General features: G+C 38.7%; 3 protein-coding genes across 5 annotated transcripts; all 3 read left to right on the forward strand.

Moving 5' to 3' along the window:
* Window positions 1–1,195: 1,195 nt before the first annotated feature.
* LOC103938238 (protein ROOT INITIATION DEFECTIVE 3-like) lies at window positions 1,196–4,779 on the forward strand. Its single transcript, XM_009348239.2, has 8 exons — window positions 1,196–1,446; window positions 2,418–2,531; window positions 2,647–2,780; window positions 2,889–3,033; window positions 3,139–3,341; window positions 3,605–3,726; window positions 3,982–4,193; window positions 4,332–4,779. Exons 1-8 carry the CDS (start codon window positions 1,219–1,221, stop codon window positions 4,575–4,577), a joined length of 1,404 nt encoding a protein of 467 aa, XP_009346514.2. The 5' UTR covers window positions 1,196–1,218; the 3' UTR covers window positions 4,578–4,779.
* Window positions 4,780–6,869: 2,090 nt separating this feature from the next.
* LOC103938236 (argininosuccinate synthase, chloroplastic) lies at window positions 6,870–9,884 on the forward strand. 2 transcript variants are annotated; one of them, XM_018645216.2, is made up of 9 exons: window positions 6,870–7,007; window positions 7,086–7,151; window positions 7,347–7,476; window positions 7,928–7,976; window positions 8,097–8,279; window positions 8,566–8,640; window positions 8,717–8,902; window positions 9,025–9,113; window positions 9,194–9,884. In XM_018645216.2, the coding sequence occupies exons 2-9, from the start codon at window positions 7,103–7,105 to the stop codon at window positions 9,738–9,740; spliced, it is 1,308 nt and encodes a 435-aa protein (XP_018500732.2). In that variant the 5' UTR covers window positions 6,870–7,007; window positions 7,086–7,102; the 3' UTR covers window positions 9,741–9,884. The 2 variants fall into 2 exon arrangements, with proteins under 2 accessions (XP_018500732.2, XP_009346511.2); XM_009348236.3 differs by having other exon boundaries at window positions 7,086–7,148; window positions 7,344–7,476.
* Window positions 6,964–14,461, forward strand: LOC103938237 (argininosuccinate synthase, chloroplastic). 2 transcript variants are annotated; one of them, XM_009348238.3, is made up of 11 exons: window positions 6,964–7,007; window positions 11,085–11,162; window positions 11,363–11,421; window positions 11,547–11,631; window positions 11,808–11,949; window positions 12,413–12,461; window positions 12,582–12,764; window positions 13,158–13,232; window positions 13,309–13,494; window positions 13,617–13,705; window positions 13,786–14,461. In XM_009348238.3, exons 2-11 carry the CDS (start codon window positions 11,096–11,098, stop codon window positions 14,330–14,332), a joined length of 1,482 nt encoding a protein of 493 aa, XP_009346513.2. In that variant the 5' UTR covers window positions 6,964–7,007; window positions 11,085–11,095; the 3' UTR covers window positions 14,333–14,461. The 2 variants fall into 2 exon arrangements, with proteins under 2 accessions (XP_009346513.2, XP_009346512.2); XM_009348237.3 differs by lacking the exon at window positions 6,964–7,007 and adding an exon at window positions 10,875–11,013.
* The last annotated feature ends 72 nt before the right edge of the window (window positions 14,462–14,533 follow it).

The raw sequence follows: 14,533 nt of genomic DNA on the forward strand, positions 1-14,533 counted from the left end.
ATATCGTGCTACGGTGGTGGAGTGGTCCCGGGAAGTGGTCCGCCCCGGGACGGGATGTGACAATTTGGTATCAGAGCCTAACCCTGGTCGCGTGTGTGCCGACGAGGACGTCGGGCCCTCAAGGGGGGTGGATTGTGACATCCCACATCGCCCAGGGGAGCGATCCTTAAATGTATATTCCCATCTCTACCTAGCACGAGGCCTTTTGGGAGCTCACTGGCTTCGGGTTCCATAGGAACTCCGAAGTTAAGCGAGAAGAGGGCTAGAGCACTCCCAGGATGGGTGACCCTCTGGGAAGTTGCTCGTGAGTTCCCAAAAAAACAAAAACCGTGAGGGAATGGTAAGCCCAAAACGGACAATATCGTGCTACGGTGGTGGAGCGGGCCCGGGAAGTGATCCGCCCCGGGCCGGGATGTGACAGTTGTGTTAATAGCACTATCCAATAAAAATGGGAGGAGCTTTGATAGTTCGTGTGGATCACTTTTAGTCTATAATGATTTTTTTTTTCAAACCTAAACGTGGACGTAAAGTCAAAAAATCATTTTTCTTCATCAAGTGACCACTTCAGTAATTGCGTTGACGTGTCTCCCCTTTATTGGGTATAGCTACCAAATCATTTATTTGCATGTCGACCACTTGGATAACATAAACCCATTCACGAGAAAAATCACACGATGCTACCGTAGTGACAGTATTTAAACCCAATCACACGTCACGTGGAAAATCTATAACACATAGCAGTGGTTAATTTAATTGGCTCTAGATACGTCATTGTGATATTTACACGAGTAAATTTTTAGTATACTCAGAACGCTATCATGTGATATTACTATTTCCACTTAAATTATAAAATGTGTATATATTTGTTTATTAATTATAATATATTTTAAAATTGATACATATTAATTATTTCATTAACTCAAATTATATTATAATATCTAAAATAATGATATTACATGGTTGCGTTTTTGGTACACTAAAAAATTTCTCTATCCAAGCATCAAAGGGCTAGAACGAGCATTGCAATAAAAAAGGAACACAAATCCCCAACTAGAATTTTCTTTTCCACGTTTTTACGTGCCATGCGTCACTCGTTCCATGCACACCCACAGACTAAAGCCCTTTTACATGCAATGTGCCTCATATAATCACAAACTCTCTATAAAACTCGGCATCTCTCTTTGCAAATTCAGAACAGAGAGAGAGAGAGAGAGAGAGATGGGAAGTGGTGGCGGTGAGGCGGTGGCTGTGTGCAGTGACAAGAGGATGGGAACAGGGATAACTATATGGAACATAGACACAGGGGATCGACTCCTTCACATACCAACCTGCGCTTCTCCTGCTCGTGGTCTTGTGTGCTTGAGAAACCAGTTCCTTGTAGCTGCTCAGATTCACAAACCTGGCTCTGTTGGCGGCGGCGCCATCTCTATGTGGAAGTTGAACAAGGTAATTCTCGGAACTTTTGGACTCAATTTCAACCATAGGAGTTTGTTTAATTTCAATTGTCTTGTACTAGAATAGAAAATGTGAAATGATTTCCGTACACTATTTTTCTTCCCTACACACCCTTGCGGCCATTGGATTTGGATTGAGTAAATCAAAGGAGAATCTGGGGACATGAATAAATAGAGGTGTGCAGAAGGAAAAAATAAGTGTGTGAGAAGTATTTTTCCTCAAAAATTTGATTGTCTTCTCCTGTAAATTGGTATGTAAATTTGATTTTCATGTATGCATACATGGATTTGATCATATGGATTTGAGGTTTAAATTGGGAAAACGCATATTTTTTATATCTCAAATGGGTTATTTGATTTTCTTGTATATTGTTTTGTTGGAATTATTATTAGTTTGGAGTAATCTGGCACTCTAAAAGAATCTTTCCGGCACTCCAACTCCAAAATGGTCATTTTGTGCTCCTTCCCCATAAAACATAAGGGGGAAATTGACATTGATGATGGATCTGTGTAGGATGATATGTTTGAAGTGTTAATATGGTTCCGTAGTTTAACCATGGGGTTTCAAAATCGCAATTGTCTCTGTTCATTATGTGTAAATGTAGGCCTAATGACGATTAGACACTCGAAAATATGCCTGAAAGAGAACGAATTGATTAGAATGGATTATATGGTCTAGTTAAGGTTTGCTATTGCTCACCTCTAAAGCCCAAAATCACATTGGACACAAATTCATATTTGTATTTAATCTTATGTTCTGTGTAGTTTGACAAACTATTTAACTGGAGGTGCCGATCAAAAGAATATCCAAGGTTTTGTGCAAACATCGGTAGCTTAACGCGTGGTTGAACCGCAAGAATGATCGATGATTACATATTCTTTGTGTAAACGACATGGTTATTGGTGCAATAGCACTTTCTTATGCATATCATATTTGGTTTGTTGTATGCAACATTTTCGCAGCCTCAGAAGCCTATTCAGAGCTACCCGCTGGAGCCAATTGGGCCACTTTCTTGCACAAAGGATGGTCTATATCTTGCAGGCGGCGCTCTTTCTGGAAACACTTACCTTTGGGAGGTTTGTAATAACTGCCACCAATTCCTCTGCTTTTTTTTTTTTTTTTTTTTTCCAAAATGTGTGACAAGGTAAAGAGGAAAGTCCTGAATCCTGATTACAATGAAGTGATATGTAGGTTGCTAACGGAAAATTGCTCAAAACTTGGCATGGTCATGATAAATCTTTGAGCTGTATGTTGTTTTCCGATGATGGTTCTCTTCTTGTTTCTGGTTCAGATGATGGGATGATATGTGTGTGGAACTTGATTAGGTAAATGACTAAACTTTGGATTTGCCCTCATCACTTTTTAGATGCTACAAAAATTTTCAGATAACAAGAATCTAAACGGGTGCTATTTCTTAATCATTTTGATGGCAGTTTGCTGGACGTGGAAAATGTTGAAAGCTGTCCGTCACCATTACATTATTCAATGGAGCATAAATCTTCTATAACCGGCCTGTTAACTACGTCAGGCATCTCAAGTCCAGTGTTAATATCAAGCTCGCTTGATGGCTCATACAAGGTCTCGAAACTCGTTTTAGTTCATGCTCCCGAAAATTGTATCTTTTGATTGATTATCTTCTTACTGAAAACAAATTGTTCTTTTGATTAATATATCTGTTGTTAGGTTTGGGATCTAGTCTTGGGAAACCTCATGCATACTCAAGTTTATCCACTAGGGATAACTGCAGTTGCTCTTCACCCAACGAAGCAGTTAATTTTCTCCGGAAGTATAGACGGAAGCATTTTTGTGAACAAACTTGAAATCGGACTGGTAGAGGATTATTTGGTTGGTGCTGAAGATCATTCACCTGTGCTAAAAGAACACAAGTAATGCAATGGTCTTTCAAGTTTATTTCTTTAGATCATTGGAGATAAACGTCTCCTTTTCTCGACGAAATCTTTTCTGTTATATTTCATTTTTGTTTCAGCGTCGTATCAATGTAGTTGTAAGTTGCAACCTAGATTCTCTCTTTTTTTCTCGTTTCGAATCTGAGAAAAAAATTAAATACCACTAGGTTCTAACAAAATAAGAGTTATTCAGTTGTGTTGTTCCATATTATAGTCTGCTTACATACCTATGATCCCTGCAGTGGATCTGTTACCGCATTAACCTTCAGCAAATCGGGTCTGATATCCGCAGCTGAGGACTGCACCATCTGCATTTGGGACATCACCAGTTGTGAAATCATCCGAAGATTCAACCATCAGAAAGGTAACCGTCGCTGATGGTCTTCTTTTCTTTTGATTTTTTGTTTTCAGTTCTCTTTCTTGAGAGGGTTGAATCCGCTAACTTTTATTTTTCGTGGTGTATTAGATTACCGTTGAGAGGCATGCATATATGTCATAATCTGCGAGTCTACACTGGCGTTTCATAGTCCTATCATATGCATTCACATTGTTTTAAAATACAAATTATACAATGTAGAGTTTTATACGGTCATGCTTGTTGGTCTCTTCTATTTTACAGGGCCTGTGACTAATCTGGCAGTGATTCCACAGTCCTCGTTGCTTCCAGTGTCAAACCGTCGTAAACTATCTAATGCACTTGGTGTTTCTATCCTCGACAAGTATCCGCAACCTGTAAACTCATCAGAGGAGAAAATCACTCTTTTTCCATCATGCCAACCCTCCGTGAATTTCCAAACCTCGGGTTCATGCCAACAAATATATGACATGAAGGTTTCTCTCTCTCTCTCTCTCTCTCTCTCTCTCTCTCTCTCTCATTTGCACGTAGGATGGTTAGCTAGTAATGTTGTGTGCTAAATGCCTAAGCTCCGATCAAGATGCAATTTAATTTTTGTTGTGAAATTTGGGCAGAAAGAGGGCACTGTTGCAGCAATGGAGATGAAATTGGAAACATGTCTAGAGGACCGAATTAGGGCGACAAAAATGGCAAAGCATGTGATGGAGATGAACAGGCATTTGCAATCACGTTTGCTAGACTTGATGGAGAGCAGATTGTCGAGGCCCAAGTCTAGCGAAATTGATTCACCTTCGACGAAAAAGAGCAAGACTGCCATGCTTGAAAACCCCCCATTGCAGCAGGAGGAAGAGCAGCCATAAATCTGCAACTCATCTTTGTTCCCATGTGTTTATTTATTTTGTCAACCAGTATAAGGTTAATGTTATCAAGATTTCCAGCTTAGCAGAACTGTTTCTTTCTTGTTGTATTCGTTTTTTACTATTAGTTAAGGCTGTGCTATAGTCAACTAGCAATTCCGTCGTTTGAGGTTCAATTATCATAAATGGCGAGTTCGATACTTAATTTGTGGTCGAAGGCACCCTTAAAAAACTTCTTCCGCCTAACTAAGTTAAACAAATCAGGTTTTTCCCTTGCTTCGGTTCCAGCCACTCTCTTCAGTCAGCTCTTGCCTTTTCAATTACTTTTATCATATCAATATTTCTGATTTTTAGAATTTTAAGCACTTAAAGGGGACTCGAACATTGCTTAAAAGGCCTATAGACGATAGTGAATTGCTTGAAGGGAGCTTCAAGAGTGAGAAAAGACTATGCATTGCTCGATCAAGGTTTCAGGTTGGCTTGCCAAACGGATTGTGTCTGTCGTGTTTGTTTTGTTTTCGTGTCAAATTCGTTATTTTAACGGATCTTGTCGTGTTAAATCCGTTATTTAACAGACTCTTAACAGGTAATGGCCTGACCCGTTACGGGATGACTCAAAACCTGATATTTTTGTTGTTGTTTTATGTCGGGTTAACTGGTCGTGCAATAATTTTCCAAGCCAATGGGTAGAGATGGAAACATGTCACATTTGTCGTATTCGTGTCAAATACATTATTTTAATATATCGTGTCGTGTCAAACTCATTTAATGTTTTGACCTGATAACGATCCAACACATTAGCAAGTTGATCTGAAACCTATTATTTTTGTGTCGCGTTATAGAGTCATGCAAGAATTTGTCAAGCCTAGTTTTAAGTGGCTATATTTCTAAATATAGATAGTTTTTACACACATATTAATTTTTATCTCTCATTCTTCTTTGATTTATTGAAGTTAACTGTCAAAACTAAATATATAGGAATAGAAGCCACTTAATATTACGATCTAACAGTATTCCTCTTTTCTTATAAGTAAGAAGTTTTATGTTCGATTCTCACCAAAGACGAATGTGAAACACATTATTATGACTAACTCATTGTTCGGCTTTTCTAACTCTCATGTCCCTTTAGTGTAGATAATAATATCGTTTCAAGTTGTTCTCACTGAATTATAACTACTCCATTATATAGCTTGAACTAAAAGCCTAACTGCAATTTTTCTTAGTATCCAAATATATTTTTACTGGCACATCATTGCTATTTCATTATGAAGCTAAGTTTATCCTTTTTCCCTTAGATCAACTCCAACCCTTGGAGTAAGTCCTAAAATTTCCCTTTTATTCTCCCATTTCATTCCAACCCTTGTTCTAAATTTGGGTTAAATGTTAGAATCTAAAAAAAACCCAAATATCAGCCAAGATTTAGCCTAAAATTAGTGGTGGAGCCCACATGTGAGAGTGGAAAACTTGATGTGAAGCCAAAACGCCCAAAAAGCACTCTTAGACACGCCAGCCGTAGCACCAGCAGGACCCCACCCATGTGGGCATATCCCCGACGTGTCAGTAGCCGTAATAGCCTAACAGCTAGTTTTTGTGATCCAATGGCCACATTAAATGGGTTATTGGTTGATCTAATAATCCACGTTCAAATTTTTTTTTTTAAATTTACATATTTATTGAATCAAATGGCTGAGATTGAATATAATCAAATATAATGGTAAAAAAAAAAAAAAAATCTAACGGCCTAAATTTAAATCCAACCGCTAAAATAATTAAAAAAAATATTATTTAACTCAAAATTCATCCAAATTCAGTGGTTTTCAATATTTATCTGAATTTAAATTTTTTTAGGTTAAATTTTTCATAATTAATGTCTACATAATTCTTTTTTAAGTTAATTTGAAAAAAAATTAGCCTAAATTCATTCTTTAATCATCTGTGCCTAAAATTTTAGGCTATGAGGGTTGAAGCAAAAAAATTGTTTTGAGTTAAAACTTAAATTTTCTGGACTAAAATTTTTAAATTTTACTCCAAAGGTTCAAAATAGTCTTAGTGTAGTTAAATCTCGTTTATTCAAAAGAAAAGAAAATATTTTCACTAAAGGAGAAAATAATAAGTCAATATATTCACAACGATCCAAAAAAATGAGGTTAAAATACACACGTGTAGGAAAAAGACAATAAAAAACAGAATCTTCTCTGCTGCAAACGCTGTCTTACGGTGGGTGGGTATTTTCGTCAGAGTATAAAAAAAATCGTATTGGTTAATCTTTTCCAATTTTTAATTTTTTTTGGTATAAACCTCTACAATAAAACCCAAAACCGAGAGACGCTCGCCGACAGAGAGCTACTCAAAGTCTCAAACTACACAACCACCGTCTGTTCGCTCGCCACTCCTCACCACCTGCCGTTGTCGCCGCCCCTAATCTCCGATCACGTAAGATTCCCTTCTTCTTCTTCTTCTTCCTCAGCAAATTGTACTCTTGTTCTCCGTTTAATTTCTATTTGATCTCAGCCGCCGCCACCGTGGCCATGTCCGCCTGCTCCGCCGCCAACCTCCCTCTTCACGCTCCCGAAAGTGGTACATTTTCACTTTCCTGCACTGAGGCTGATTAAATTCGAGAAATTTAACTTTTCTGGATTTAGAACAATTTGAGGAGAAATGAGCAGTACCCAGTTACTTAGATGCTGAATTTTGATGCAGAAATAGTTGGATTACAATTTCGTGTTATATTCTGATATCATTGTGTATGATTTGTTTTTGTTGTACGAGCAGAATCATATCCATACCATGAGACAGAAGTCTCCGGGTCCACGAAGGAAAGAGGGTTGCGTGGCAAATTGAATAAGGTTGTCCTGGCCTATAGTGGTGGCCTAGACACATCAGTCATTGTTCCATGGTTAAGGTATGCCCCATTTTTTTTCTTCCCCGAAAAGGCCTTCAAGTGCTTATGTCTCTTGAGAGTATTAAACTCATCATGTTTGGATTCAAATATTGAAAGTTCTAGACTTTTGTTGAGGAACAATAACTTTCATGCATTAGAGCCATGATTTGCACCCATATCAAGATTCCAATAGGTTTTGAGATACTTTGATTGTTTTCTTGTCATACTCTGTGACGGAATCGTTGAGATAATTGCTTTGGACTGCAACTGATAAGGACCAAACATAACGACGTCTGATTAAAGATTACTGGAATTCCATTTGGATAGTTCTAGTTCTCCTGTGTGCTGCATGCATCCTCATTTCCCTAACTCGATGCTAATGCATATTGATGCATTCTACACGGTTGATATACGACCTTTTAATTCTGATTGTTAACTTTGTCGTTATTGTTTGATACTTTTTTACTTGCAGGGAGAACTATGGTTGTGATGTTGTTTGCTTCACAGCCGATGTTGGTCAAGTAAGTTAGAAGCCGCAACATCTACTTCAAAGTCAAAAGTTTCTTGTTTCATGCTATGTACTTTAAGATAGTCATTATTGGTTTGACTTGCGTGGTTGCTACCTTATTCCAAATCATTAGGGTATAAAAGAATTGGATGGTCTGGAAAAGAAGGCGAAGGCCAGTGGGGCTTCTCAGTTAGTAGTGCAGGATCTAAAGGAAGAGTTTGTAAAGGACTACATATTCCCTTGCTTGCGGGCTGGTGCAATATATGAGAGGAAATACTTGCTGGGGACTTCAATGGCCCGCCCTCTTATTGCTAAGGTGATCTCTCAGTTTGATTTTCGGAATGCTCTGTTAGTTATAAATTCATTACCTCTGTAGATTGACACATCCACAATCAAGACAAATGTAAGGAAAAAGGTACTACCTTTTGAATTTCTTGTGAAATGCTTATGCTCTTCTGAGGTCTTGGCAGCTCAATTTGAGAATTTTGACCACGTCAATGTCATGATAGATCTATTACTGTTCTCATTAGACCAAATAATATAACTATTACTTCATACAGTGACATTTTTTGTGGACAAATTTTATACAAATGATGAAACAGGCCATGGTTGATGTTGCGAAAGAAGTTGGAGCTGATGCCGTAGCTCATGGATGCACCGGGAAAGGAAATGATCAGGCATGCCTTCCAATTCAAAGCGTTTAATATTACAACTCATGTACTCCTTCTGACACAATCTCTCTTGTCTGTTTAGGTTCGCTTTGAGCTGACGTTTTTCGCTCTCAATCCCAAACTAAATGTTGTGGCTCCTTGGAGGGAGTGGGATATTACAGGCAGAGAAGATGCTATTGAATACGCTAAGAAACATAATGTGCCTGTCCCAGTGACAAAGAAATCCATATACAGCAGAGACGGCAATTTATGGCACCTTAGTCATGAGGTAAAGTCTTACAACGCTCTTTTTTGTCTGGAAAATTGCCAACTTTTCATATGAAATCTTTCTGATTGAGGTCTAAAATTATCTCTTGCCGTTTGTCTTCATGATGATGGAATTGATCAAAGGGTGACATTTTGGAGGACCCGGAGAATGAGCCTAAGAAGGATATGTTCATGTTAACAGTCGATCCAGAAGATGCACCAAATGAACCTGAGTAAGTTCCACCTGATATGTGTTTTAGCTCTTACTGCGTACGCTGAGTATGTATCTAACCCATGCTCTTGTTTCCTATAGGTATCTAGAAATCGGAATTGTTTCAGGAATTCCGGTTTCAGTCAATGGGAAAGAACTTTCACCGGCCTCTCTACTTGATCATCTAAATCAGATTGGTGGAAAACACGGAATTGGCCGTGTGGACATGGTTGAAAACCGGCTAGTTGGCATGAAGAGCCGTGGAGTCTATGAAACTCCCGGAGGCACCATCCTCTTTGCTGCTGCACGAGAGCTTGAGTCTTTAACACTGGACCGAGAAACAATGCAAGTTAAAGACTCGTTAGCTCTCAAATACGCGGAGCTGGTGTACGCAGGCAGGTGGTTTGACCCACTTCGGGAGTCATTGGATTCGTTCATGGAGAAAATCTCTAAAACAACCACCGGATCAGTAACTCTGAAGCTGTACAAGGGTTCGGTTACTGTGACGAGCCGGAAGAGCCCATACAGCCTGTACAGGCAGGACATCTCGTCGTTCGAGAGCGGGGATATATATGATCAAGCTGATGCTGCTGGGTTCATTAGGCTGTATGGCCTTCCCATTAGGGTTCGAGCAATGCTCGACGCTTGAAGGGCGAGTCTTCAATGGCTATGTTAGTTTTTGTTTGTAATGTTATGTTAGCCAGTTGTTTTAGACAAGAATTTAATTGTGGTTCAACTTCGAATTGTTTGTTTTAATAAACAGAAAACGAGTAATCATATAAAGGCTTTAATATGTGAGTAATTGTTGATAGTAATTTTACTTATTTGTTAAATTCACAAATGGAATTTATTATAAAATTGCAATTAAAATAAAGCTAGGAGACATTAAGATTTTAAAAGGCGCTAGTCGGGCAAATAGTAGGAGCCTAATGCCTAGGCATCTAGACAGGGATCTAGATCTTTTTTTAATTGAATTTATTATGTTCTACTTATACTAAAAAGTACACAAATATATAGAAATACTTAAATTGTAAAATTCCTAACCTCAATTTTTCATTTGGCCACTTAGTATTGAAATACTGAAATTGAATTTACTATGTTCTCACTAAATATAACCGGTCCAATATATGGCTTGAGCTAAATTCCTAACCTCAAATTTTCATTAGGCCACTTAGTACTACATTTTAGTAGTATTCATATTCATTTGTAAATGAAAGGTCTTAGATTCAATTTTCGCCAAAGACGAATTTGAACTATATTATTGCTTGTCTATTGTGAGGCCACGTCCACCTTTGGTTTTATGATGGAACCTCAACTTTCTTCATAGTATCAGAGCAGGTTGTCCAACATGTGAAGCCAAACGGCCACACAGGCTCCACATCACCCTGTCATGTTGTCCACGTGTTCGGCATGAAGAATCGCCACGCATGAGAGAACGTGTTGAGAATGAGTCCCACATTAATGAGAGAAGGGATCTTGCATGAGCTTATAAGTAAATTGAGCTACTCTCTATATACTAATTGATTTGATGGTAGAATCTCAATTTTTTTCATGATAGATAATATTTTTTTGTCAAGGAAAAAATATTTCACTAGAGAAGAAAATAATAAGTCAATACACTCACAACGATCCAGAAAAATGAGGTCAATATACCCACGTGTAGGAAGAGAAAGTAAAAAATCGAATTTTTCTGCTGCAAACGCAGCCTTTTGGTGGGCGGGGTATTTTAGTCAGAGTATAAAAACCATCGTATTGGTTAATCTTTTCCAATTTTTAATTTGTTTTTTGGTATAAACCTCTGCAATAAAACCCTAAACCGAGAGACGCTCACACACACAGAGATACTCAAACTACAAAACCACCGTCTGCCGTTCGCCACTCCTCACCATCGGCCGTTGTCGCCGCTGCTAACCTCATATCACGTAAGTTTCCTTTCTTCTTATTCCTGAGCAGTTCTACTCTTCTTCTCCGTTTAACTTCTATTTGATCTCAGCCGCCGCCACCATGGCCCAATTGAAGTCCATGTCCGCCTGCTCCGCCGCCAATCTCACTTTTCACGCTCCCAAAAGAGGTACATTTTCACTTTCCTGTAGCGAGGCTGATTAAATTCAAGAACAAAATTTAATTTTTTCTGGATTTAGACAATTTGAGGAGAAATGAGCAGTACCCAGATACTTAAATGCTTAAATTTTGATGGAGAAATAGTTGGATTACAATTTGGTGCTGTATTGTGATATCAATGTGTATAATTTGTTTTTGTTGCATGAGCAGAATCATATACATTTCATGGCAGAGTTTGTTGTCCGGGGAGGTTATCTTCTTTTCAAGAGGTAGCTATACCATATCGATAATGCTTTGTGCACATCAATTTTACCTCTCCTTATAATATACTGTAGTTAATAATTTGCATTTCTCTCGTTTGCTAATTGGGGTTGTTCTAAATCTGTTTCTGCAGTTGGGGGCAAGAAAGAGTGAGCTTCAGGGGACTGCATTTGCAGTTACAAGTGGCAATGGAAGTGTAAGAGCTCATAACAAGCAAGGTGCGGTTGCCTAATCAGAGGTTCTTTCACATGGACGTTAGATAGTTAGAGAGATAAATGAGCTATTGAGATGCCTATATATCATATTTAATTTTCTAAGTTCTCACTCATTCATTCGTTCTGTAATGTATTCAGTGTTAGATGCCAATCTGATATTTACCTTCATTTGTATGCAGCTGTTAAAGCAGCGCTACCCACTTACAGTGAGACAGAAGTATCCGGATCCACGAAGGAAAGAGGGTTGCGTGGCAAATTGAATAAGGTTGTCCTGGCCTATAGTGGTGGCTTAGACACATCAGTCATTGTTCCGTGGTTAAGGTATGCCCCATGTTTTTTCTTCCCCAAAAAGGCCTTCAAGTGCTTATGTCTCATGAGAGTATTAAACTCGTTATGTTTGGATTCAAATATTGAAAGTTCTAGACTTTTGTTGAGGAACAATAACTTTCATGCATTAGAGGCATGATTTGCACCCATATCAAGATTCCAATAGGTTTTGAGATACTTTGATTGTTGTATTGTCATACTCTGTGACAGAATCGTTGAGATAATTTCTTTGGACTGCAACTGATAAGGACCAAACATAACTACGTCTGATTAAAGATTACTGGAATTCCAGTTCTAGTTCTCCTGTGTGCTGCATGCATCCTCATTTATGTATTCCAGGCACCATTTCCCTAACTCAATGCTAATGCATATTGATGCATTCTACACTGTTGATATGCGTTCTTTCAATTCTGATTGTTAACTCTGTCGTTATTGTTTGATACTTTTTTACTTGCAGGGAGAACTATGGTTGTGATGTTGTTTGCTTCACGGCCGATGTTGGTCAAGTAAGTTAGAAGTAGCAACATCTACTTCAAAGTCAAAAGTTTCTTGTTTCATGCTATGTACTTTAAGATAGTCATTACTGGTTTGACTTGCGTGGTTGCTACCTTATTCCAAATCATTAGGGTATAAAAGAATTGGATGGTCTGGAAAAGAAGGCCAAGGCCAGTGGGGCTTCTCAGTTAGTAGTGCAGGATCTAAAGGAAGAGTTTGTAAAGGACTACATATTCCCTTGCTTGCGGGCAGGTGCAATATATGAGAGGAAATACTTGCTGGGGACTTCAATGGCCCGCCCTGTTATTGCTAAGGTGATCTCTCAGTTTGATCTGCGGAATGCTCTGTTAGTTATAAATTCATTACCTCTGTAGATTGATACATCCACAGTCAAGACAAATGTAAAGAAAAAGATACTACCTTTTCAATTTCTTGTGAAATGCTTATGCTCTTCTGAGGTATATTCTCTCCGGTTGGTTTCTGATAGATCTGCGTATAGCTCCTTAGCAGCTCAATCCGCGGTGAAGAAATAAGGAGATATTTCTATATCGAAATATCAGTTGAAAAAATCATAGGCAAATTTGAGAATTTTGACCACGTCAATGTCATGATAAATCTATTACTGTTCTCATTAGACCAAATACTATAACTATTACTTCATACAATGACATTTTTTGGGGACAAATTTCATACAAATGATGAAACAGGCCATGGTTGATGTTGCGAAAGAAGTTGGAGCTGATGCTGTAGCTCATGGATGCACCGGGAAAGGAAATGATCAGGCATGCCTTCCAATTCAAAGCGTTTAATATTACAACAACTCATGTACTCCTTACACAATCTCTCTTGTCTGTTTAGGTTCGCTTTGAGCTGACATTTTTCGCTCTCAATCCCAAACTCAATGTTGTGGCTCCTTGGAGGGAATGGGATATTACAGGCCGAGAAGATGCTATTGAATACGCTAAGAAACATAATGTGCCTGTCCCAGTGACAAAGAAATCCATATACAGCAGAGACGGCAATTTATGGCACCTTAGTCATGAGGTAAAGTCTTACAACTCTCTTTTTTGTCTGGAAAATTGCCAACTTTTCATATGAAATCTTTCTGATTGAGGTCTAAAATTATCCCTTGCCGTTTGTCTTCATGATGATGGAATTGATCAAAGGGTGACATTTTGGAGGACCCGGAGAATGAGCCTAAGAAGGATATGTTCATGTTAACAGTCGATCCAGAAGATGCACCAAATGAACCTGAGTGAGTTCCACCTGATATGTGTTTTAGCTATTACTGTGTACGCTGAGTACATTTCTAACCCATGCTCTCGTTTCCTATAGGTATGTAGAAATCGGAATTGTTTCAGGAATTCCAGTTTCGGTCAATGGGAAAGAGCTTTCACCAGCCTCTCTACTTGATCATCTAAATCAGATTGGTGGAAAACACGGAATTGGCCGTGTGGACATGGTTGAAAACCGGCTAGTTGGCATGAAGAGCCGTGGAGTCTATGAAACTCCCGGAGGCACCATCCTCTTCGCTGCTGCACGAGAGCTTGAGTCTTTAACACTGGACCGAGAAACAATGCAAGTTAAAGACTCGTTAGCCCTCAAGTACGCGGAGCTGGTATACGCAGGCAGGTGGTTTGACCCACTTCGCGAGTCATTGGATTCGTTCATGGAGGAAATCTCGAAAACAACCACCGGATCAGTAACTCTGAAGTTGTACAAGGGTTCGGTCACTGTGACGAGCCGGAAGAGCCCATACAGCCTGTACAGGCAGGACATCTCGTCGTTCGAGAGCGGGGATATCTATGATCAAGCTGATGCTGCTGGGTTCATTAGGCTGTATGGCCTTCCGATTAGGGTTCGAGCAATGCTTGACGCTTGAAGGGCGAATCTTCAATGGCTATGTTTTTGTTTGTAATGTTATGTTAGCCAGTTGTTTTAAACAAGAATTTAATCGTGATTCAACTTCTAATTGTTTCTTTTAATAAACAGAAAGCGAGTAATTATATAATGGCCTTAATCGTGTTTTAAACAAGAATTTTGCTTATTTGTTAAATTTCACAATGGAATTTATTATAAATTT

This window comes from the organism of the source record quoted next, unplaced genomic scaffold, assembly GCF_019419815.1.
Source record: "Pyrus x bretschneideri cultivar Hongxiangsu unplaced genomic scaffold, Pyrus_bretschneideri_v1 Contig3, whole genome shotgun sequence".
Lineage (NCBI taxonomy): Eukaryota > Viridiplantae > Streptophyta > Magnoliopsida > Rosales > Rosaceae > Pyrus > Pyrus x bretschneideri.